The 24,545-nt window shown below is 37.8% G+C and overlaps 1 protein-coding gene across 1 annotated transcript; it reads right to left on the reverse strand.

Moving 5' to 3' along the window:
• Nucleotides 1–3,614: 3,614 nt before the first annotated feature.
• Nucleotides 3,615–24,040, reverse strand: LOC114649047 (perlucin-like protein). Its single transcript, XM_028798463.2, has 6 exons — nt 23,691–24,040; nt 20,966–21,067; nt 18,837–18,989; nt 14,536–14,687; nt 7,761–7,867; nt 3,615–4,498 (listed from the first exon to the last, which is right to left on the reverse strand). Exons 1-6 carry the CDS (start codon nt 23,830–23,832, stop codon nt 4,339–4,341), a joined length of 816 nt encoding a protein of 271 aa, XP_028654296.1. The 5' UTR covers nt 23,833–24,040; the 3' UTR covers nt 3,615–4,338.
• Nucleotides 24,041–24,545: the final 505 nt, after the last annotated feature.

Genomic DNA, 24,545 nt, shown 5'->3' on the forward strand with positions numbered 1-24,545 from the left:
ATTTTCTCAGAATCCTGTTTATTTAGAAAGCGCCTTAATTTCCTAACATTTTTAAGATGGAAGAAACATGATTTGGACAACTTTGTAATATGCGCTTTAAATGACATGCTAGAGTCAAAGAAAACTCCTAGATTGCGGGCTGATTCAATGTAATTAATGGGGATTCCAACTGAGTTAAATGATGACAAAATATTGTTATGATCAGCGTCATTCCCTCCAACAATTAACATCTCTGTTTTATCTGTGTTTAAAGACAAGTAGTTCTCATTCATCCACTCCTTTAATTCATTAACACAACTAATTAAAACAACATTGGAGAAACTTCATTTGATTTAAATGAAAGGTATAACTGGGTGTCATCTTCATACGAGTGAAAAGTAACATTATGTTTTCTAATGATAGATCCCAGAGGAAGCATGTAAAGTGAAAACAATAAAGGTCCCAGTACTAAGCCCTGCGGGACACCATATTGAACTTCTGTGTATAATGATGGCGTACTGTCAGTACATTTCTGTACATATTGGAATCGATTTGATAAATAAGAACTAAACCAAGCAAGCATGGTGCCTGTAAGCCCAACATCATTTTCTAGCCTGTGTAGTTAAATAGAACGGTCAATGGTGTCAAATGCTGTACTTAAGTCCAACAACATAATTACAGTGGAGTTTCCTTCATCTGAGGATATCAGAATGTTGTTTACAACCCGCGTTAGTGCCGTTTCTGTACTATGACCAGTGCGGAAACCAGATTGGAATTTCTCAAATAAATTGTAATGCGTAAAGTGTGACTGAAGCTGACTGACGACTACTTTTTCTAGTATTTTAGAGAGGAACAGTAAATTTGAAATAGGCCTATAGTTATTTAGTATGTGTGGGTCTAGGTCTGACTTTTTAAGTAATGGTTTAATGACTGACACTTTTAGTGCACTTTAGTGCAAACCCACTTATCCAGGACACAGTTACAGTGCAACTGTAGCTTAACCCAGCAATCATTGGGTGCATGCTGGGAACACCTGAGCAGGGCAACAGTCCATCACAGGGTGAACACCCATACAAGGGCCAATTTAGCAAAACCATTTCATCTAACCTGGATGTCTTTGGACAGTGGGTGGAATCCTGAGGACCAGGAGGAAAAACAGACAGACACAGGGAGAACATGCAGACTCAATGCAGGACCTGTACCCTGGTCTCCCTACTGTGATGGAGCAGTGCTACCACTGTGCTATCGTGCCGCCAACAAGACTATAATTTCCTCATATTTATAAAATATTGCTGGAAGTACTTTATAAGTACCGGTAGATATAAAAATGCACAATCAGTACTTTGAATACTGAGAAAAGCACTATATAAATATAATGAATTATTATTATTATTATTAAGGAGATGTTCCAGTTTTAAGGAAAATCTTTAATCCCCAGTTCAACTCTTCTCTCATCGACAAAGGCTCTTCATACCCAAGGAATACTTATAAAATATTTTTTTAGCTGTGACACATCTTAGGGACATAACACACAGAAATGTCTGTTCTGTGTAGCGAATGCCGTTACGCCAACATTTCTTTGTTAGACGATGGCTTTAACAAATTAATATGATTACACTGAGGCAACATTTACATATAACTGATCACAAACAGAAATTAGGTAGACAACTGCCTTAAAAATGGAACTAGGATGGTCTAAAGCTTAGTTACTGTTGTTACATGCATGCGCATGGTTGACAACTTTATGGCTAAGGGGTTGGCGCTGTGGTTTAATGGTTTCTCTCTTCCTCCCTCTGCAGAATGTAAGCCAAACTGCCACTCCAGTGCTGACATCACTTCTTTTGTCCACCCTCTTGGACCCTTCCTTTCCTGTCGAAGACCTATATAACCAAGAGGGCCTCTAACCTACTTTAGTTCTGTCTAGGATTATTGCCTGAGAAGACATTTCTGCACTTTGTTTTTGTGCTGACATCAAATATATGGAGTTCACCCAGGGTTTTGCTCCCTAAACCTTTAACATTGCTGTGTTTCCACTTTACAGTGTAAATGAAAGATTCATGGTGCTGACTCAAAGTAGGATATTGCAGTCTGGGGGCATTCCAGGAAACACCAGCCTACTTATGGCAAACAGACAAAAGACAGTATGAGCTTAAAAGCATACAATAATAATAAATTTAAAAAATCATTATTTCTCACACTGTAAATTTGTGTCTTCTTTTTTTTGTGATTATTACATCTTGCCTGAAGAAGGGGCCTGAGTTGCCTCGAAAGTTTGCATATTGTAATCTTTTTAGTTAGCCAATAAAAGGTGTCATTTTGCTTGGCTTTTCTCGGTCTTCTTTTTATAATCTCTTACAAATTTATATCCTTTGGCACCACCTAGTGGGGATACTTGTTTATACCTCTTCCAAGTGACTTCTCTTTTGGATTCAGTGAAGCTTGTTCCTGTTTACAACTGTTGAATAATCACAACATTTTTGCATGCATGCAGTTTAAATGAGAAAATATCTATCTATCTATCTATCTATCTATCTATCTATCTATCTATCTATCTATCTATCTATCTATCTATCTATCTATCTATCTATCTATCTATCTATCTATCTATCTATCTATCTATCTATTGTGGGAGGAGCACAGGCAGACAGTTTCTTACCCGGACGGGAGTCAGACCAGAAGGACGAACAGGTTGGCCGGCTGGACAAAGAAATAACTTTGCACCATGCAAAACTAATATGTTGTTTAGACCAGCAGAAGCTGGGAGCAGTTCCATGAATGACAGGGATGGAGAGCAGTGCCACACCAGTGTTAACCGCATTGGATCACTTAGTACAGATAAGGAAAATCAGGAGGACATCACTTTCAGAAGTCCCACCTCTTCCAGTCTAGTTGGAGTTCAAGACCACCTCTGACTGGAAGTCAGTGTTCAGTAGTAAAACTGTATCCAAGCATGACATATCTATATCCCCAGAAGCTCTTTTTCCCAACTGAGTAAGCCACCATTATGACCTTACAATCTTTTAGTTTTATTTTCCCTTTTTTCAAATTTTGAGACTAAACAGGGGCTGCCACAGACCCCAACACTTCACCTTTGTTCCTTTACTGTGCTTTGACAGGCCATATCTAATAAATTCCATTTTAACATCTCCTTCTCACCAGCAAATTTGAAATTAGAGAGTAATTTGAAGCTCAGATTATTTATTATACTGAAAATTTTAATATACTGCAAAATGATAAAAGTGTAATATCTAAGTTAATTAACAAGGAAATTAAAAATCATTTTAACTAGGCAGTTGTTAAAAAGAACATCTGGAACTTCATATGACAATGCAGCGGTGATACAAATCCTACCAGAATATATTTTAATTGTGTTTGAAGTAGTTCTGATGCTAAGTGTTGTTTTATTTTAGAAGGTCCCAACGGTGACCCTAATCTTACATAGACATGAACAACATATCCCACTATATTCTCTCGTAGTTTTACTCTTGCTAGCCTGTTACAAAGTTGCAGACGTAATCTGACTCTCCAGTTATGGTAACATTCAGGGCTCACTGCTACAATGGCTAAATACTCTCCCCTTTCTGTTTTATTTATAAACACAGGTGACAAGTTAGACCACCAAAACAAACAGGGCAGAAGGTTTATACTTTTATTCATGCATCATAAATTAATTTTCACTGAGTTAAGGACTAGAATGTGCCTAAAATAGAAGCAAAGTAAAATGAGTGGGAATAATTGTACCAAATACAACCTGGATGGATAGCAGCTCTTCTTCCAGGAGTCTAGGCACCCAATGTGCCTGAATTACTAGGTGTTTTTTTTGTAATAAGCTGACCAGTCTCCTGAACTGGTATGGTGCTGGATGAAATGGTGGAATAAGATTGTGAGCTAGGTTGGGAGTGGGGGGTCTTGAGCTTCTCTATAACTCTGAATTTATGCCATTCTTCTGCTTTTGTTAGACCGATGGGACATCATAGTGAAGGGGCTGACTTTTCTCATATGTTCATGCCTGTGCTTTTTTACCAATCCCAGCTAAGCAGGACTGATGTCCTTCAGCCCTCTACCAACTTAGCATTTTGCTTATAGGCCACACTTGGTGTTGTCCTTTGAGACACACAGCCTGTGATTAATACACTCAAGGTCTTACTTTATGTTGGTTCTGACCCGGTATTCTCTGAGTTGAACAGGCATACCAGATCTCATTGAGTACAACAGGATAAAAGGAAAGTTCATCTTACGGCTAGTGAAAGTTTTTCTAATTTCAAGATTTATCAATGCAAAAATATTTTGTCTTAATATAATATTTAAAAATCACACCAAAAAATTGTTTAAAAGTCCATGGTCATGTCAATCATCAATTTAAGAGTTGTAATTTTTTTCACAAACTCTTTGCATTCTGGTATCACAAGATATATCATGCCAGGTATTGGGGGGATCTACCCAAGGTCTCAAATGGGCACAATCCTCTCCATTCGGATTTTTCTCTTTCCAGTCATCAGGCTCTCCGTCTGTCCAGTAGCTAAATGAAAAAAAAAACTCATGTTAAAATTATTGATTTTGATGTTGATTCACAAATATCTATCTATCTATCTATCTATCTATCTATCTATCTATCTATCTATCTATCTATCTATCTATCTATCTATCTATCTATCTATCTATCTATCTATCTATCTATCTATCTATCATTAATTTTCCCTGGTGAGGGTTGTAGTAGCCTGTGATGGACTGGCATCCTGTCCAGATGATGTTTATCTGCAACAACTTCCTCTAACCCTTCCGGACACTACCAGGACAATCGAGAGATTTAATTACTACCTCATGTCTTTCTCAGGGGGCCATGCCTTGTACACCTCCCAATGATAGTTATGTATGTATGTATGTATGTATGTATGTATGTATGTATGTATGTTTGTATGTATCTATCTATCTATCTATCTATCTATCTATCTATCTATCTATCTATCTATCTATCTATCTATCTATCTATCTATCTATCTATCTATCTATCTATCTATCTATCTATCTATTTTTATGAATAATTTAGCTACTTTTTACTTATCTAGACTGTGTGTTTATTAATGTTGCTTTATAATAATTTTGATTTTATACTGTTTATTTGGGTCAACGTATATTGTTAATAGCACCTGGTGTGGGTGATTGCATAATCACAATTTTATCACATTTCCTAATATAAAAAATGGAATTTCACATTAATTTAGTGGTCTACTCTATCTGTCTTGCTGTCTTTAATTTATTCTAACATTGCAGATTTACTCTTACAGCTCTGGGCATAGAATACTTTTGCATGCAGTATATCTTAGCACATTTTTATAAATGAAATAAACCACAAAGTAACAAGTGATAAAACACAAAAACATTATGTAATGTTCTAACAAATACTCTAGTAGGAGCTGAGCAGAAAGTGTAGACTAAATAATGGCTTATAGAGTAAACAGTGGGAGGAGAACAGACTCTCTTAATACTTGCTTTACGAGATATCAGTAGCTGGCAGACCCTGCAATGAAATACCCCCTTTGGTGCTATACAGTTTAACAAGCAGAACTTCAGTTCGATTACATTCACACTGCAGTTAAAACTGACTCAATTAAAGTTTTTTGTTTGAATTAAATTAATAAAAACAACGGATGTGACATAATAGACCACCATTCATAACCATGATGGCTTACAGTATATAATGCTTTAAGCAGTTTTCAGTGCCTGATGTTCTTGAATTTGTCAGCTCATGATGGCAAGAAAGAGAAATACAAAGCAAAAGAAAAGTAACTGTTCCTGTACATGTTTTGTGTACCGTATATATGCACATGGAAACTTGTAGGCATGAGAAAGACATCAAACAAGTCGGGATGATGGTTTATGAGGGTGTTTGATTATTTATGTCAGAGTCTGTCAGCATGATTCTAAATGAAAAATATGACTTGAGGTGTGCCATTTCTGTCATAAAATGTGCATCAATTGTGCTGTTTTGTCTATCAACAGTCACTCTACTGCTGAAGTTCTCCGCCTTTCTTTCTTTCCTTTGGTTCATTATTTGGTACCACAATCTAGCTTGATTTCCAACACAGAGATGCCATAACAGCCGCATAAAAATTGACATAAAAATGAGTTTTGGAGTGCAGATTTGCAGACAATTTCAATTTGGGAAAAGAAAAGGGGAAGAGAGGGCTATTATAAAAATAAATGCAAGAAAGTAAACCAATGGACTGATCAGCCTAATAATGAGTGGTCAGTCCCTTAGCCTTCATCCAAAATATTAACGTAACCATTTCAGAATCCTAGAGAGTAGTCTTTGTTGATACTGTGGGTTGAACTTTTTCAGGATGAGGCACATCTTACAAGACAACTCAGACTGCTTAATACAGTGTTATAATAATATAATATAGTGTTTCTCACCCTTTCTGGTATTGCAACTCACTTATTCCCATGTAAGTGTGTCTTCACAAGGATGGTTGAGCGTGAGCATCAGATCCTCTAGTGTGGACTTTTATGTTAATGTTGGATGTGCACTTGAGGATACTTATAATCTGATCCTGGTTATTTAATTGATTTTGGCCTTTTTAATCTCAGCATTTCTTCTCCCTCTACAATTTCCAAATCATTCAGAATCTCAGTAGTAGCTCCTTTTACCAGTGGGAGGCTATCTACTTCCTTACATGTGAAGAGATGTGAAGCCATTTTAGAACATCTGCTATTTCACTGTTTGTATTATTTAATTATCCTTTACTGTTTCTGATGCATCTTCTTCTTGACTGTACTTTTGCTACTAAAATACCAAATTAATCTCTTTCACAAGCTAACTAAAAAACCAAAACAATCTCTTTCACCTTATCTGCTATATTCACCTCTAACTGCCCTTTAGCCTCCTTAATATCCTTTTTAATGGTTGCCATCATGTTTCACAAGTCCTAATATTTCCATTAGAGTTGCTGTTATACGCCTTAAACAGCTATGTTCCTTTACAGCTTCTTTTTTCATCTCTTTATTAAACTATTGTTGAGTTTTTATACTAATTCTAAATTTTTAAGCCTTTTCCACTGCTCCTCAACTGTCTCCACAATTAAAAGTTTATCATAGTTTATCCCTTTTAGACTTTCCCACATCTGTTCAGTATTTGCCCTAACAAAATTAAACTTAGCAGTTTTAGTCTTTGCATTCGTGCTCTTCCAAAACATTAAGAATTGCATTATATTATGGCCTCTTGATCCTAGTGGTTCCCTCACCTCTACATCCTGAGTATGGAGTCTGCATGTAAATGCTTTTCTCATGGAGTACTGTGATTTTTCTCCACCGTCCCCAAGGATGTGAATAAGTCTGTGTGTGTGAGTGTGTGTCTTAGGTTGATTAACGATTTAGTCCAATAAATTGGGCCAAGCTGGTTTGATTATATTATGGTATGTTATTTTATAAATTCATTGTGCCAGCTGTACAATGTTGAGGAACTCACTGAAGTTACTTAAAGTTTCCCTGCCTTCCATTAATCATAAGCAGGGAGTCTTTCCTCTATTTTTTTCCTGTATACATTCATGTAGAAGTTATTGTGAGGTAAAGCAAAATGTACCAAGATGAGGACAATTATTTTTTGGACCATGCAAAAACATTGCAAAGAAAAATGAGGACAGCACTGTAAGAGGTGTTTACAGGGATAAGTAAGAGGAGAAAACGAAATTGCTAGAATGAGTCGGAAAAGAAGATATTGAAACATTCACTTGGGGAATAACTTAAAGGAACGACAACATGAAAAACAGATTATAAAATGTCACCTTTTGGCTGTAGTTGTGTCGTCTACCCAAACCCACTTTCCTTCATCTTTTAAATCTGAGAGACCAATCCAAACCTCCGAATTGCGGACATTTTCATTCAAAAAAGACTGGTAAAGAAAAGTGAACAAAATAACAAAGACAAAGATACTACAATTAATCCATCTATTCTCAAGACCTCTAGAGTTTCCCAAGAGCTTCATGCACAAGGCCTGAACCAGCCCTGGATGAGATGACAGCCATTTTGGGAATACTCACTTATTGTAAGCCAGTTGAAACAATAAAACACAATAAACACTTGAATCATGAAGCATATCCATTGTAGCCAGAGATGAGTCAATAATCAATGTGTTTCTGGTCTCTGTGAGTCTTGCTTAATAAATTTACTGAAGTACAGAGGATTCAGATTTTTCAACATCTTTATATATACTGTAATATGCTACCGTGGCTGTCTGTTTGTCTGTCCAGGATTTTAAATCACCTGTAGCTCGGAAACCGTTTGACCTATTGACCTGAAATTTGGTACACATACAGTGGTGTGAAAAACTATTTGCCCCCTTCCTGATTTCTTATTCTTTTGCATGTTTGTCACACAAAATGTTTCTGATCATCAAACACATTTAACCATTAGTCAAATATAACACAAGTAAACACAAAATGCAGTTTTTAAATGATGGTTTTTATTATTTAGGGAGAAAAAAAATCCAAACCTACATGGCCCTGTGTGAAAAAGTAATTGCCCCCTTGTTAAAAAATAACCTAACTGTGGTGTATCACACCTGAGTTCAATTTCTGTAGCCACCCCCAGGCCTGATTACTGCCACACCTGTTTCAATCAAGAAATCACTTAAATAGGAGCTGCCTGACACAGAGAAGTAGACCAAAAGCACCTCAAAAGCTAGACATCATGCCAAGATCCAAAGAAATTTAGGAACAAATGAGAACAGAAGTAATTGAGATCTATCAGTCTGGTAAAGGTTATAAAGCCATTTCTAAAGCTTTGGGACTCCAGCGAACCACAGTGAGAGCCATTATCCACAAATGGCAAAAACATGGAACAGTGGTGAACCTTCCCAGGAGCGGCCGGCCGACCAAAATTACCCCAAGAGCGCAGAGACGACTCATCCGAGAGGTCACAAAAGACCCCAGGACAACGTCTAAAGAACTGCAGGCCTCACTTGCCTCAATTAAGGTCAGTGTTCACGACTCCACCATAAGAAAGAGACTGGGCAAAAACGGCCTGCATGGCAGATGTTCAAGACGCAAACCACTGTTAAGCAAAAAGAACATTAGGGCTCGTCTCAATTTTGCTAAGAAACATCTCAATGATTGCCAAGACTTTTGGGAAAATACCTTGTGGACTGATGAGACAAAAGTTGAACTTTTTGGAAGGCAAATGTCCCGTTACATCTGGCGTAAAAGGAACACAGCATTTCAGAAAAAGAACATCATACCAACAGTAAAATATGGTGGTGGTAGTGTGATGGTCTGGGGTTGTTTTGCTGCTTCAGGACCTGGAAGGCTTGCTGTGATAGATGGAACCATGAATTCTACAGTCTACCAAAAAATCCTGAAGGAGAATGTCCGGCCATCTGTTCGTCAACTCAAGCTGAAGCGATCTTGGGTGCTGCAACAGGACAATGACCCAAAACACACCAGCAAATCCACCTCTGAATGGCTGAAGAAAAACAAAATGAAGACTTTGGAGTGGCCTAGTCAAAGTCCTGACCTGAATCCAATTGAGATGTTATGGCATGACCTTAAAAAGGCAGTTCATGCTAGAAAACCCTCAAATAAAGCTGAATTACAACAATTTTGCAAAGATGAGTGGGCCAAAATTCCTCCAGAGCGCTGTCAAAGACTCATTGCAAGTTATCGCAAACGCTTGATTGCAGTTATTGCTGCTAAGGATGGCCCAACCAGTTATTAGGTTCAGGGGGCAATTACTTTTTCACACAGGGCCATGTAGGTTTGGATTTTTTTTTCTCCCTAAATAATAAAAACCACCATTTACAAACTGCATTTTGTGTTTACTTGTGTTATATTTGACTAATGGTTAAATGTGTTTGATGATCAGAAACATTTTGTGTGACAAACATGCAAAAGAATAAGAAATCAGGAAGGGGGCAAATAGTTTTTCACACCACTGTATACTACGTGACATCTACTATCTGCTTTTGGGGTGATGATTGATCTCCAAGGTTATTGCTCTTTTTATTTTTATTTTATTTTATTGTAGAATCAACTCTCAGCAGCGGCCAGCAGAGCGGTCGTGCGGCGCATGCATACGGGCGCCGTTCTCATCCCTACCGCCTTCGCTGTCACTTCCCCTACCTCTTCATATCTTAAATCATTCTTGAGGCAGATTGAAGACTTAAGTGCAATCTTAAGTGAAAAATTAAGGAAAACATACTAAGTAATTGTAACACAAACACTGATTTAATCAGTTTTAATGCGAAAAGATGCTGACAAAAAAGAAGAGAAGAAGCGGGCTGCTAGAGTGGAGAAAACAAGAGCTGCTCAGGAAGCAGCAAGTGCATCAACCTCTGAGCAAACAAATACTAAACATACAGGGAAAGAGGATGAAAACTAGGAATGCTCAAGTCAAGTGTATTCACTGCATGTTATCGTGTAGTATGCCGTTACTGTTTTTTTTTTATATTGCAGCCTTGTGCTAAAATCCATCCATCCATTTTCCAACCCGCTGAATCCGAACACAGGGTCACGGGGTTCTGCTGGAGCCAATCCCAGCCAACACAGGGCACAAGGCAGGGAACCAATCCCGGGCAGGGTGCCAACCCACCGCAGGACACACACAAACACACCCACACACCAAGCACACACTAGGGCCAAGTTAGAATCACCAATCCACCTAACCTGCATGTCTTTGGACTGTGGGAGGAAACCGGAGCGCCCGGAGGAAACCCACGCAGACACGGGGAGAACATGCAAACTCCACGCAGGGTGGACCCGGGAAGCGAACCCGGGTCTCCTAACTGCAAGGCAGCAGCGCTACCACTGCGCCACTGTGCCGCCCTGTGCTAAAATCTTTTAAGTTAAATTTTCCCTCATTAAATGACACCCAATACTCCAGAATGACAAAAGGAAAACAGGATTGTTGAATGTTTTGCAAATTTATTAAAAATGAACAAACAGAAATATTTCATTTCCACAAGAATTCAGACCCTTTCCAATCTGGAGTCTTCTTGGGGTTGACACAACAAGATTTGCACACCAGGATTTGGGGACTTTCTGCCATTCTTCTCTACAGACCCTCTCAAGCTGTTAGGCTGCAAGGAGACCATCAGTGGACAGTAACTATCAGATCTCTCCAGAGATGTTAGATTGGGTTCAAGTCCGGGCTCTTGCTGGGCCACTCAAGGACATTCTCAGAGGTGTGCCTAAGTGTTGTCCCTGCTTTGTGCTTACTGTCATTGTCCTGTTGGAATGTGAACCTTTAGCACAATCAGAGATCCAGAGTGCTCTGGTGCAGGTTTTTATTAAAGATATCTCTGTACTTTGCTCCATTCAACTTTCCCTCAATGCTGATTAGCCTCCCAGTTCCTGCTGCTGAAAAACAATCCCACAGCATCATGCTGCCACCACCATGCAATACCACTCAAATAACATTGTTCAGGTGATGAGCTATGCTCAGTTTCCTTCAGGCTTGACACTTACAATATAGGCCAAACAGTTCAATCCTGTTTCTCAGGTCGTTTCTCATAGTCTGAGAGTCATTTAGGTACCCTTTTTCAAACTCCAAGCTGGCATTCACATATCTTCTGGCCACACAGCTATAAAACTTAGATTAGTGGAGTGTTGCAGTGGTGGTTGTCCTTCTAAAAGTCCTTCTCTCACCTCCTCACACCTTCTCTAGAGCTCAGCTAGAGTGACCATCAGGTTTTTGGTCATCTCTCTTACCAAGACCCTTCTCTCATGATTGCTCAATTTCACTGGTTAACCATCTCTAAAAAGAGTAGTGTTTTTTCCAAACATCTTCCATTTAAGAATTATGGAGGCCACTGTTCTCCTGTGAACCTTCAATGCTCTAGAATATTTATTTGTATCCTTCTCCAGATATGTGCCACAACACAATCCTGTTCCTGAGCTCTGCATGGAATCTCTTTGATCTCATGGCTTGCTTATTGGTTAATTGTGCGACCTTCAATAGACCGATATGTGCATTTCCAAACCCTGTCCAATCAACTGAATTGAACCACTGGTGGGCCCCAATCAATGTGTGCAAATATCTCAGTGATGATCAATAGAATGGGATGCACACCTAAGCCAAATTTCAAGTGCCATATCAAAAGGTTTGAATACTTGTGTCAATGTGATATTTCAGTTTTTTATTTTAACAGATTTGCAAAAATTCAGAAAATCCTGTTTTTGCTTTGTCATTTTGGGTATTGAGTGTTTTTTGATGTGGGAAGAAATTAATTTAAATTATTTTAACACAAGGGTGCACTATAACAAAATGCATAAAAACTGAGTACTTTCTGAAGGTCCTGTAACTTTTTCAGATTTACTTAATCCAATTCATCGTAGTGGAGAACTGGAGTCTTCACCAGCAGCACTGGTAAACAGGAATGTGAAAGAACTGGGAGAAATCAGTAGGGTAAGGAACATCATAAAAAGATCACTGAAAATAAATAAGAATCAAACATTGGTAGGAAATGGAGCACAACAAAAAAAAGACAAAAATGACAGCACAATATTCCTTCCTTTAACTATTGGCCAGGGCCTTTAAACTTAATGCTTTAATTATGTTATACTTTGCTTTCTAAGCTAACTTGTGATGGACAATGACTTGTTTTCTGCCAGCTTTTTAAACTTTTTAAAATTTATTAAATTAAATTTATTAAAAAATTATTTTTGGTGTATTTATTTACTGTGTCTATATATGTACTGTATTTATGCATTTATGGGAACTGTATAGCACTTTGGTCAACTTTTGTTGTTTTAAATGTGCTCAAAAAATAAAAACGACTTGACTTGATTTATTGCACATGTAAAGCTTTTGATGTCTTCTTGTAATGAAGACCTTTTCCTTTTTCTTTTTTAAGTCATGTTCTGCTCTTTTATGTTGCCACTGTGGGCACTTTACTTTATACCTGACTACTATTTTTTCCCTTTCCTCAAATTTGCAGAAGGTTTCACAACTGTAGAAAATGTTCGGTGTGGTCCCAGGGCATTCCAATGATCCCAAGGACTTCAGAACAGTTGCACTTACTTCCTACAGTACATCATGAAGACCTTTGAGAGGCTGGACCTTAAGCAGGTTTCAGAACATCTAGATCCTCTACATTTTGCCTATCGGGCACATGTAGGTGTGAAGGACGCTCTGATCTCCATGCTCCATAGAGCTCACTACCACTTGGATAAAGCTGGCACCACAGTCAGGATAATATTCTTTGATTTTTCCAGTGCTTTTAACATCATTCAGCCTCATCTACTGCGGAAAAAGCTCGAGGGTTTGAATCTTGATGCCCCCATAATATCCTGGACCATGGACAACCTGACCAATACACAGCAGTTTGTGAGGCTGAGGGGACTGTGTATCAGAAATGGTGGTGGGTAATAGTAATAATGGTGGGCACCTCAGGGAACTGTCCTGTTTCCCTTCCTGTTTACCCTCAACACACCAGACTTCCAGCACAATACCAGCACTTGCCAACTACAAAAACTCATCCATCACAAGCTGCATTAATGATGGAGATGATTCAAAGTACATGAAGGTTGTGGAGGACTTTGTCTTGTGGTACAGGAACAACAGCCTGCAACTCAACATCAGCGAAACAAAGGAGCTGGTGGTGGACTTCTGGATTGTCAAGGAGCCTCTGAGACCAGTCAAAGGAGGACATGGAAGTGGTACAGAGCTACAAGTACCCGGGGATTCACATAAACAACTAACTGGACTGGTCAGACAACACAGTGGTGCTGTACAAGAAGAGCCAGAGCAGACTGGACTTGTTAAGGAGACTCAGGTCTTTTGATGTGTGCAGCAAGCTGCCAGAAATGTTCTATCAGTCCATAGTAGCCAGTGTTGTGTTCTATGCTCTATGCAATATGAGCTCAAAAGAAGCACAACACCTGAACAAATTTATCAGGAACACCTGCTCCTTCACAGGGCAAATCCACACACTGGAAGCTGTTGTGGAAAAGTGGATGGTGGTAAAATCAGATGCCATCGTGAAAAATCCCTCCATCATCTGCAGAAGGCACTCTTTTGGAGCACTTTTAGCTAAAAGCTCTTTCCACCATGGTCTGCTAAGAAGTGCCTCTGGGGGTCTTTTCTACCCACCGCTATCAGGCAATTCAATGCTTCAACCCGATGTACTTGTTAAGTTTACTTTTATTTATTCATTTACTTATTGGTGGATTGATTGATTGATCTGTCCTTGGAGTCTTTTTCCATTTGTATGTTTCTGCTGCTGTATGCAACTGATTTCCCCATAGGATTAATAAAGTTTATCTAATCTAATCTTCATAAGAATGTAGTATAAAGTTGACAAAAAAACATCATAAAGACCCTAACCCTAACCCTAACCCTAAATATTGATAGTTTTAGCAATATGTACTGCATGGAGTAATTACATTTGGGAAAAAAAAAACATTTTTTCACAGAAATGTCACTCAATTTCTCCTAATTGATCACTAGGACTTTCCAGTATAAATATTCTTTAGCATATGGATCCAAAAAAATTATTTCTATTTTTTGCTTTCTTCATTAAAATATAATATTTGTGAATGCTAAGTACACAAATTGTCATCTCACCTGCTCCCTTTCATTTGTGATTATTACCAGATGCCCTCCTCTAGCTGCGCAGTCATCTTGACTCTCAGACCAATTCTTTTTATCATTTGAGACGTAGTAACATGATCCACCATGAATCAGCCAATCCTGAGGACAAACTGAGCACTTCTTACCTATCAAAAAGAAAGAAAACATCCCATTAATATGTATATAATCTACTCTTCCACTACTTAATTACTGAATCTGCTCAAAATTTAGGGTTGTGAAAAAACCAGATCCTATTGTGGCAGCATTCGTCATGAATTCACTATGGACTGGAAGTGGTGACAGAAAATCAAATGCTCTGAAAGAAGTTGAGAAATGCTCGACAAATCTACTTGTACATTGGATAAATGCTGAAATCAAAGGATTGGAGCTAAGAAATCACAGAGTGAAGAAGAAAAGTATCTAATACTAGCAGTAAACAGGGATGTAAGACAGGAATACGCTTTGAATGTGATGATTGTGCATACATTTTTAACACATTTGAGGAAACTGAGAAGGCTCTGTTGTCTGATATCTGGTCAGACTGCGTCTCTGCTAGATATATTTAAATTATTTAATCTCCTGCTCTTCAAACTCTCAGCTTTATGGAACTTGAGATATTGATTTATTCCTTAATAAAACGTAATAATGCACTTTTTGATAAATCTTTACATTGTTTCTAAGAACGCAAAAATGCTCTGTTGCCTCATTGACTACAGACTTCAACATTCCTGAATAATGAACGTATTTAAATGACTTAAGCTAACTTTCTGCCTAATATGCATGCACACTCACTTCCTAACTATGAAACTTAATCTAGTCATGCTACTGGACATATCTTCAGTGATGCACCTTGGATTCAGACATGTTTTGGGTCTTTCGACATCATACACCTTCCACCAGGTGACCCATCTGAGGCTTATCAGACCCCAGCTTGTGTCCAGCTGGCTAACAAGCTATTGTCCCCAATGCTCTCTTCTACTGAGCCACAACCACCTTGAGGCTCTCTTTGCCACTTTGGTGGTGTTACAGATGGCTCTCCTCTTCCTCTCTCCCTCAAGTGCCCAAATAACTGAAGGCTTTAGTCGAAGATCAAGTTGTAAAGCCCTTGCAGCCTACATCCACTGAGACTCACCTTGCTTCCATTCAACCCTCTGATCAGCCTCTTGTACTTGGTAAGCTTACTTTTAATGTGTTCTTCCAAGCGTTGTTACCAAGGGACTGTTAGCTCCAGCAGGACTGCTTGTTTGGAGGACATGGAGTAGAGAACAAAATCTGGCCTGAGGGTCATCGTGGATAATATTTAGATGGGCAAGTTTTGTTATTGCTCAAGATCCACCAACAGTTGCCAGTCCTTCATGGAGGCCAAGATGCTTGATGAAGATCTGGCTGCCAGTTTTGTTATCTTTCCAGGTCTAATGAAGGTGATTGCCTGTTTGAAATTTTTTTGCATATTCCAGCCTTTCACTAATCATTCCAGTGATTGCCTTTAGGCCCTATACCTCTCTTCCTTTAAAAGTAAATGGATCAGTTAAGGAGGTTGTGACCCTGAGGTTTTGTGATATTCCCTAACATCTAGCATCATCAAGCATTTATGTAGGATCCCCTTTATTAAACTACAACATTGCCATTAACACAATTATACCCTTTGACGATTTACGTTAAACTAACAGCAATGTACTGCAGTTAATGTGTTATGGGCTGTTGAATTTCCACATTGGCAGGAAGCAGTGGGTGATGCTGAAGGACACCTCTCTTTCTGTGCATATGTCCCAGAGGATTGTGTCCTCCCTTTACTTCTCTATTCATTATAACATGAACAGAATTTTTGATGAAGACTCTGTAAAAATAATAATTTTTGCTGAAGACACCACTTTTCTAAAGTTCATCTAAATTATGCCAAGTCTACATATAGGAATGAGGAAGTTTAAAGTATCTGGAATTAGAAATCAAGAAGTTTGCGATGTGAATGTGGTAAGAACTTTAACAAACAGGCACATTTTTAAGGGCCTTTTCTTTGTTTGGTTTTGATTGAATAAATTAAACACCTTTGCTTGAATGACTGAACTCTATTTATTTGGTTTTAATAGACATTCTATTCTGATACTAATAAAATCTGGTAAAATGACTGTAGGATAGACTGGCAATGCCCATCTTGCTTTGATGTGGTCTTTGACAAAGTGTTTTGCTTAAGCTGCAGCTGCAAGCCTCCTCTTTTACTGACACTTAGCTTCAGCTAGAGTGAAAGTTCTCCTCACACGGCCTCTTTCGAGTGTGGTTTCTGGATCTCATTTCATAAGACTAATCAATTACAGGATAATGTGATTCAGAGATGATTCAGGATGGCCCTATTAACACAATGTGGTTATTAAGCAAGAGATATAACTCACCAATTGCCACTTTTGAAGGACAAAACATTATATCAACTATCAACTAAAAGGTTGGGTTGATGTACACCCAAGAATCCAATGCCAATTGTCCACTCCTTCATTTATAACCCTTTGCAAGCTCTTCTGTTCTCTGCCCAATCTTCACCTAAGCTTAACTTCTACTCTATAACACCCCTATTGCCTGGGGTGTGCCCATAATAACCTTTCTACTGCAGAACCTCATGATGGACCATAAGAGTTCCATGTAACCTTGTACTGGACCATAAGAGTGGAAAACACTTGACTTTCAAGGTGTTTTCACAATCCTAGTCCATTTGCTTTGTTTTGAATCAGGAGATGTTTTGTTGCTTTGTTTCAATTTCCAGTTAGTTCGGTTTACATTTCATACTACAAACTGTCAAATGAACCAGAAGTATCATAAATTCCCTGAAGTCATGGAATTCCTTCGTTGCACAGAAACATTTTTTTCCAGGAAAGAATATCACAGAGTGTCGACAATAGCTGTTTTATTGTACTGGGGCATTTTCCAAAATTATTTAACTGGAAGACTTCCTGAAAATTATGTGCTAAATAACACATCTCAAATAGTGGACCGAACAGCAGAAGACAAGCTCTGCTGAAGACATACACTGAAGTTCATCACAAAACTTTCTTTTAACTGTATACTGTTGTTGTGTATTAACTCTCCAGTTGTCACAGTATGAACTTAACCTTTAATTTAGTTTATCTGAAATCACAGAAAGGATTACATATGGTGTTTATTGATTTGGAGAAGGCTTATGATAGAGGGCCACATCAAGAGGTCTGTAGGTGCACAAGAGAGAAAGGAGTGCTAGAGAAATAGGTGAGGATTGACAAGGATATGTATGAGGAAATGGGGATAAAAGCAGTGTTGAGGGCATCAGACAAGATCCCAGTTAGAGTAGGTCTGCACCAGGGATCTTCTTCAAGTCCTTATCTTTTTGATCCAGTTATGGATGTGTTGAGTCATGGGATAAAAGACCAATCCTCCTGGTACAGGCATTTTACAAAAGACATTGTGTTGCGTAGCACCTGAACAGAGGAAGTTGGTAGAATGAAGAAGGGCTTTGGAAGATAGAGGGTTGAAGATACACAGGAAGAAGACAGAATATATGAGGTTTAACGATGATCAGGATTCACAAGTTAGCCTGCATGGACAGCAATTGAAGAGAGTGGATAAATTTAAATATCTAGGATCAGTGGTAGCTCAACATGGAAAACTAGATGTAGAGATAACCTACTGAGTACTGTGTGGATGGAACAATTGGAAAAAGGCACCGGGAGTGCTGTGTGATCAAAGAATTAAGACAAAGGTTAAAGGTAACGTTTTTAAAACCATGGCAAGATGAGCAATGATGTATGGAGCTGACACATGGACAGTAAAAGGAGTCCAGGAGAAGGAGTTAGATGTGGCAGAAATGATAATGTTAAAAAGGATGTGTGGAGTTTCAAAAAAATGCAGAATAAGAAATGAGACAATCAGAGATACAACAAAGTGGGAGGCATATCTAAGAAAGTACATTTTTACCTCTGTGTGTGTTTACCTTTTAATTATTTTTAATGCTTCACATTAATCCTTAAGTCTTAATTTCCCCCGGGACAAATAAAGTATCTATCTATCTATCTATCTATCTATCTATCTATCTATCTATCTATCTATCTATCTATCTATCTATCTATCTATCTATCTATCTATCTATCTATCTATCTATCTATCTATCTATCTATCTATCTATCTATCTATCTATCTATCTATCTATCTATCTATCTATCTATCTATCTATCTATCTATCTATGTCTAAAATATAAACCTTGTTCAATGCAAATCAAATTTTAATTATATGTTAACATTTCATTTCTCAAAATAACACACAATAACGTTCTTACCTAAAAGTGCATTGTAAGTAGTTTGAAGAGCCAGATGTTCTTTTGTCAAGCGGGTGAAGTTACTCCTCAGCTGGTTGAGTTCCTCATTTACAAAGGACTGATTCTCTGATAAGCTGTCGTATTCCCTTTTCACATGCTGTAATTTATTTTCAGCTGGTAAAAAGGGAAATATGGCATGTTATTTTAAATGTGTATGACAGGCAATTTGGTTCCTGTTAAATCAGGTTCATTCTGTTCTCATTGCAGGTTACACATTTGGTCCAGAGAAAAACAAACAACTTATGTTAAGTAAATTGTTCTTTCAAAGTTTCATTTTTATTACAGGTATAATGCTAAACATTTCTTGCATGGATTCTGGCAGATCCTCCAAAAGTTTTTGCATGTTTAAACATTTATATACTGATTGATCTCTTCATTAGGTCTTTATGCTCAAATGGGTATCTGTTATGTTCTTAATGATACTGACAGTTGACTCACGGAGTCAAACAAAGATTCTCATCAATGTTGACTCCTTTGTGTCCCACAGTAGCTGGTGGATCTTAGTCCCAAAAACTCATCTAATTTCATCCCACAGTTGCTTGACTTATTGAAGGTCACATTCTGCTAGGCTTTAGTGGCACACCAGGCCTATTAAGAAAGCAGATTCAACAGGGATGCATTCAATCAGCTGTGTCTTCCTCCACTTGCTTTATAAACTAAATTAGTGAACTCCACCTTATACCAGGATCTGCCTGGACTTCATCTAATAACAAAGGTGTGACTTGAACATTTTTCACAATTTAGTTGCAAAATCAAAGTTGAACAGTATTAGGAACAATCTTCTTCCAAAAAATTTCCCACTTTCATGTGGGGGTTTGCTATATTTTGCCAGCCTCCTAAATTCTTAGTCTGTTGTACCCTTACTCACCTGATAACCTTTTCTCCCTTAGATGCCCCTTCACAGAGTCAATCCACTTCCTCTTTGGTCTTACTCTTCTTCTCCATCCCAATACCTCTATATCCATGATTCTTTTCCCCATTTTGTTTAACTCTCTTGTCATGACCAGCGCATATCACTTTCTTGAATTTTTTCAGAGACTTAACCAATTTTAACTATATCTCATCATGCAAAGAACTGTGAGTGTCTTTGGAGCAAGCTATAGTACTTTCTATGCTGTTTCACTTGATGGAGTTGTACTTAGTTACTATTTTTGTTTCTTAAATAAAACTAAATTAAAAAGGTAAAAATAAAACGCTGTGAGGATGTCATTCAATAACTGAGATACGAGTTAAGTCATACATCATTGAGCCTGTCAAGACGCTACACATGAAAGAACTTGTACCTCAGTAAACAGCCATTGTAGATGCAGGCAGCTTGCTGGCAAGCTTTTCTGCCGCATCTTAGTTACCTACCACAGCGCTGCCATCTAGTAGATAGTAACAGAATTTTTTTTTGGTGTCAACAGTTTGCAGAAATTAGTCCAGACAATCCATAGTTATGTTACCATGAAAAAGGTATAAAGCTGCCAATGCTTTCAAACACCTAAATTTGTTGCAATATAAATATTTTTATGATAGTGACAATGATCAAGATAGTGACAATCAATTGGATGACGTAGAGCTGTAGGGTCTGGCGCTGATGTGGAAAGCTGCCCCAAAAGTGTTTCTTCATCACAGCACTACATGGACATTCTGCCACCCACTGAGAACAGTCACCAACTACCAAATGTTTTATGTGCAACAAACATAGACAGCATAAAGAAATGCATCATATTTGTGGCACATGTTCTTCTAAACCTGCACTCTGGTGCCATGCTTCAAAGACTCCTATTCAAATGCAGATTTAAGAAAATAAAGTAATTAATTTCTTTACATTTTTGACAGTTACTGATCATAATAAATTATTACTTTCTAATACATTTCTTTCCATTTTTATATACAGTTTTATATACAATTCTTCACAATTTTTATACACATTTTTGATAGAATTCATTATTTATTATATATTCACGGACCTGGTAATAAATGGTCCTGCAGTCAGTTTGTGTTAAAATGATTGAGAAGATGAATCAAAATCCTCAGGGCCATCAACAAACAGAAATGCTTCTATTTTGAAATCACAGAAGATTACTTCATGCTGCTGTACTCACCATGTATAAAGAACATTGCAAAGGCAATCAAGACCAAGACCACCAACACAGCAAGTGTGAACACCACCCAACGGCAAGAGCAGGCAGACAGACCACAGTAACCTACAGAAAAAAAAGAATTAGACAAAACACATTTGCTGATAATGGCTGTTAATGTGACTAGTCATGGTATCAAATTTGTTGTATTGTATATAGTGCCTTTCTTTGGTGAAAGCTGTCCTAAGTTACTTTATAAACACAACTATTAGAAATAGTGTATTTTTTTTTGCACTTTGAATAGTGGTGAGTGACATTCAAAAACTGAGGACTTTAATAGTTTGAACATGAGGTATGAGTTAAGTCGTATATCATTGAACCTGTCAAGACACAACATATGAGAGAACTCGTACATCAGTATACAGCCATTATGGATGCAGCCAGCTTGCTGGTTAGCATTTCTGGCACATTTTAGTTACCTACTACAGTGTTGCCATCTAGTGGATAGCCATAGATTTTTTTTTTGGTGACAACAGCTTACGTTAAATAGTGCCATAAATAGATAGTCAGTAGTTATGTTGTCGCAAAAAAAGTTGCTGATGTTTTGAAACAACTAGATTTGTTGCAAGATGTATATTATGATGATAAAGACAGTGACAATCAATTGGATGAAATGAAACCTGTAGGTTCTGGCACTGATGCGGAAACCTGCCCTGAAGGTGATTTATCATCACAAGGCACCTACATGACTTGTCACAACTGTCAGCACTACATGGACATTCTGACACTCACTGAGTGCAAACAGTCACCAACTACCAGGTGTGTTGTGTGCCACAAGAAATGCATTATATTTATGGGATATGTGCTTCTGAGACTGCATTCTGCGAGGCACCATCCTTCAAGGACTCTCATTCAAATTGAGACATTTAGTTGTATAGCTGGTTAAAATAAAGTGATTAACAGTTCTTTACTTTTTCAACAGAGTTACTTTTGATAATAAAACTGTAGTTTTCTAAAACGTTTCTTTCTGTGGTCAGTTTGTCCACGGGGCAGATCAAAATGTAAAAATGAAAATAACTGCACTATACTACATTCATTGCAGAATGTAGACACACATAATGTGTGTTCATTTTAGAAAGGTGTTATATAAAAAAAGAAAACGGGGTGCTCTTGAGTCTCCCTTAAGCTCAGAACAACACCAAGGATGCCAAAATAATAGCTAAAAGAAGATTTCCTACACAAAACATTAATGGGATGGGATATACACCAACAAATCAAAGTACAAAGTAAAAAATATGAAATAATAAACATTTGCAGATGCTCTGGACCTTCCTAAGGACCTTCCTAATAAATGCTGTGTTTCTGTTATGTGCTCAAGCACCACAACACTCCCTTTTACCTCTCCTACCTCCTTCTCTCTATCTCTGTCTCATTCTATCTTGCTCTGGTCTCTCTTCTTCTCACTGTTATGTACTTGAGAGTTTCCAAGTTTTGGGGGGAATGTCAAAACCGGGCAACAAGAGCATAAACACAGGAATCTCTATAAATAACAAGATTGATTCTTCAGAAAAGCTATACACAAAAAAATAAGCACTGTGGAATAAAAGGAGAAAAAATGGAGTTACTTGGAAAAACAAGGAACACTAAGCAAAAAGTCCCAATACAGAATCCAGAAGGTGAAGTCAAAACACACACACACACAACCCCAGCCACACAGTCAAGCCAATTTAGTATGAACAATCCACCCAGCCTGCATGTCTTTGGACACTGGAAGGAAACTGGAGCACCCCAGAGGAAACCCACGCAAACACAAGGAGGTCATGCAAACTATATACAGGGAGAACCTGGGACATGAATCCTGGTCCCCTTACTGTGCCACCATGCTGCCTATTTCTGTTGTTGTTATGTGTAATTTAATATCTGAACTCTAAGTCTTTAATTGTGCTGCCATTTTTTGTCCTTTGTCAGTGGAGCCCCAGGAGGTGAGGCCACCCTGACATTTTTTCCTAGTTTTTATTCATAGGTAAAAATCAAAACTACCATGTTTTGGGGTTTTTAACCCAAGGATTCCAATTGTGCCTCATTCAAAAGTTAATCATTTTATACTGTTGTTTTTGGTGCTGTTCTATTTCATTAAGTGACTTCGCCATACTTCATTGTCACAGTAATTTGGGAAGTGCGCAATTGTTGACGTTATGTTGCACGATGGTATAAAGATTCAGTTTGGGACTTTATTCACTATCCAAGATTAGATAAAAGTTGACGATTCGTGTGATTTACTTTCTTGCATTGTTACTGAAGATGCAGCTGTTTTTGACTGCTATTCTTTGAGTGTGCATTTTGGTTTTGATGATTGTTTTTTTGACCTTCTGGTATCCACCTTGCTTTATTTTCCTGACTACGGTTATCGACCTGTCCTTTCATAAAATATACTGAGTAGCTGCTAGTCAGTACATACTGCTTTTCTTTAGTAGCACCAATTTCCATAATCTGCATGTATTTGGGATTTGAGAGAAAAAATACCTTTGGAGAAAAACTTACATGAAGGTAGAATGTGCCAGTGCCACACAGACAGTGGCCAGGCTGAGATTTACACACACAGTGACCTGGAGCTGTCATACAGAAGTGCTAACCATCACTACTATCAACAGTTTCAATTAAATTGGGACGTTAATGGCAAGAAAACATTTTAGGCCTTTGACACAAAAATGGAGCAAAGAAATGAGGTTACAGAGTAAAAGCCACCTACCTGCCTGTCTGTTACGCCTTGGCATTTGTTCTCTTTCTTCTGCTGAAGAGCTGCTCACTTTGTTGGTTGGGGTTTTGGTTTTGCTGGCAGAAAAAGAAGTGCAAGTGTTCTCATAGACATTTCCTACTTCTGTCTCATCCATTAAGGAGCTTTTGTTGGATTTAAAATGTATTTCCTGCTTCACGGGAGATGAGAATGTATGTGAAAAGAATAAACCTTCATTATTAAATTAGAATTCAAACATTGTTGCAGAATTCTTGATTGTCTTTATGAGGAAGTAAAAGTTGTATACAGCTGCAAAGCTGTAACACTGTGGGCTGACACACTGAAAATAGGGAGGGTAAAGCAGTACTTGGGGATTTCACTTTCTTATTTTGATGAAGTCTAAATAAAAAACAGAAACAGAGGGATCCTCACAGTAGATCCTTCTTCATCTTATACATTCATTCGCCATTTTTGCTTTTAGTTTGATGACCAAACAATCCAATGTATAAGCAGATACTTTATATTGTTTGACATAATGAAAAGTCAAGGAAATGTCCCCAACTAAATGTATATTACATTACTATATAATGTATAAGTACATTATGAGGAGCGGAAGCTTAACAAACAAAATTAAAAATCTATCTATCTATCTATCTATCTATCTATCTATCTATCTATCTATCTATCTATCTATCTATCTATCTATCTATCTATCTATCTATCTATCTATCTATCTATCTATCTATTTTTATGAATAATTTAGCTACTTTTTTACTTTTCTAGACTGTGTGTTTATTAATATTGCTTTATAATAATTTTGATTTTATACTGTTTATTTGGGTCAACGCATATTGTTAAGAGCACCTGGTG

Source organism: Erpetoichthys calabaricus, chromosome 3 (assembly GCF_900747795.2).
Source record: "Erpetoichthys calabaricus chromosome 3, fErpCal1.3, whole genome shotgun sequence".
Taxonomy (NCBI): Eukaryota; Metazoa; Chordata; class Cladistia; order Polypteriformes; family Polypteridae; genus Erpetoichthys; species Erpetoichthys calabaricus.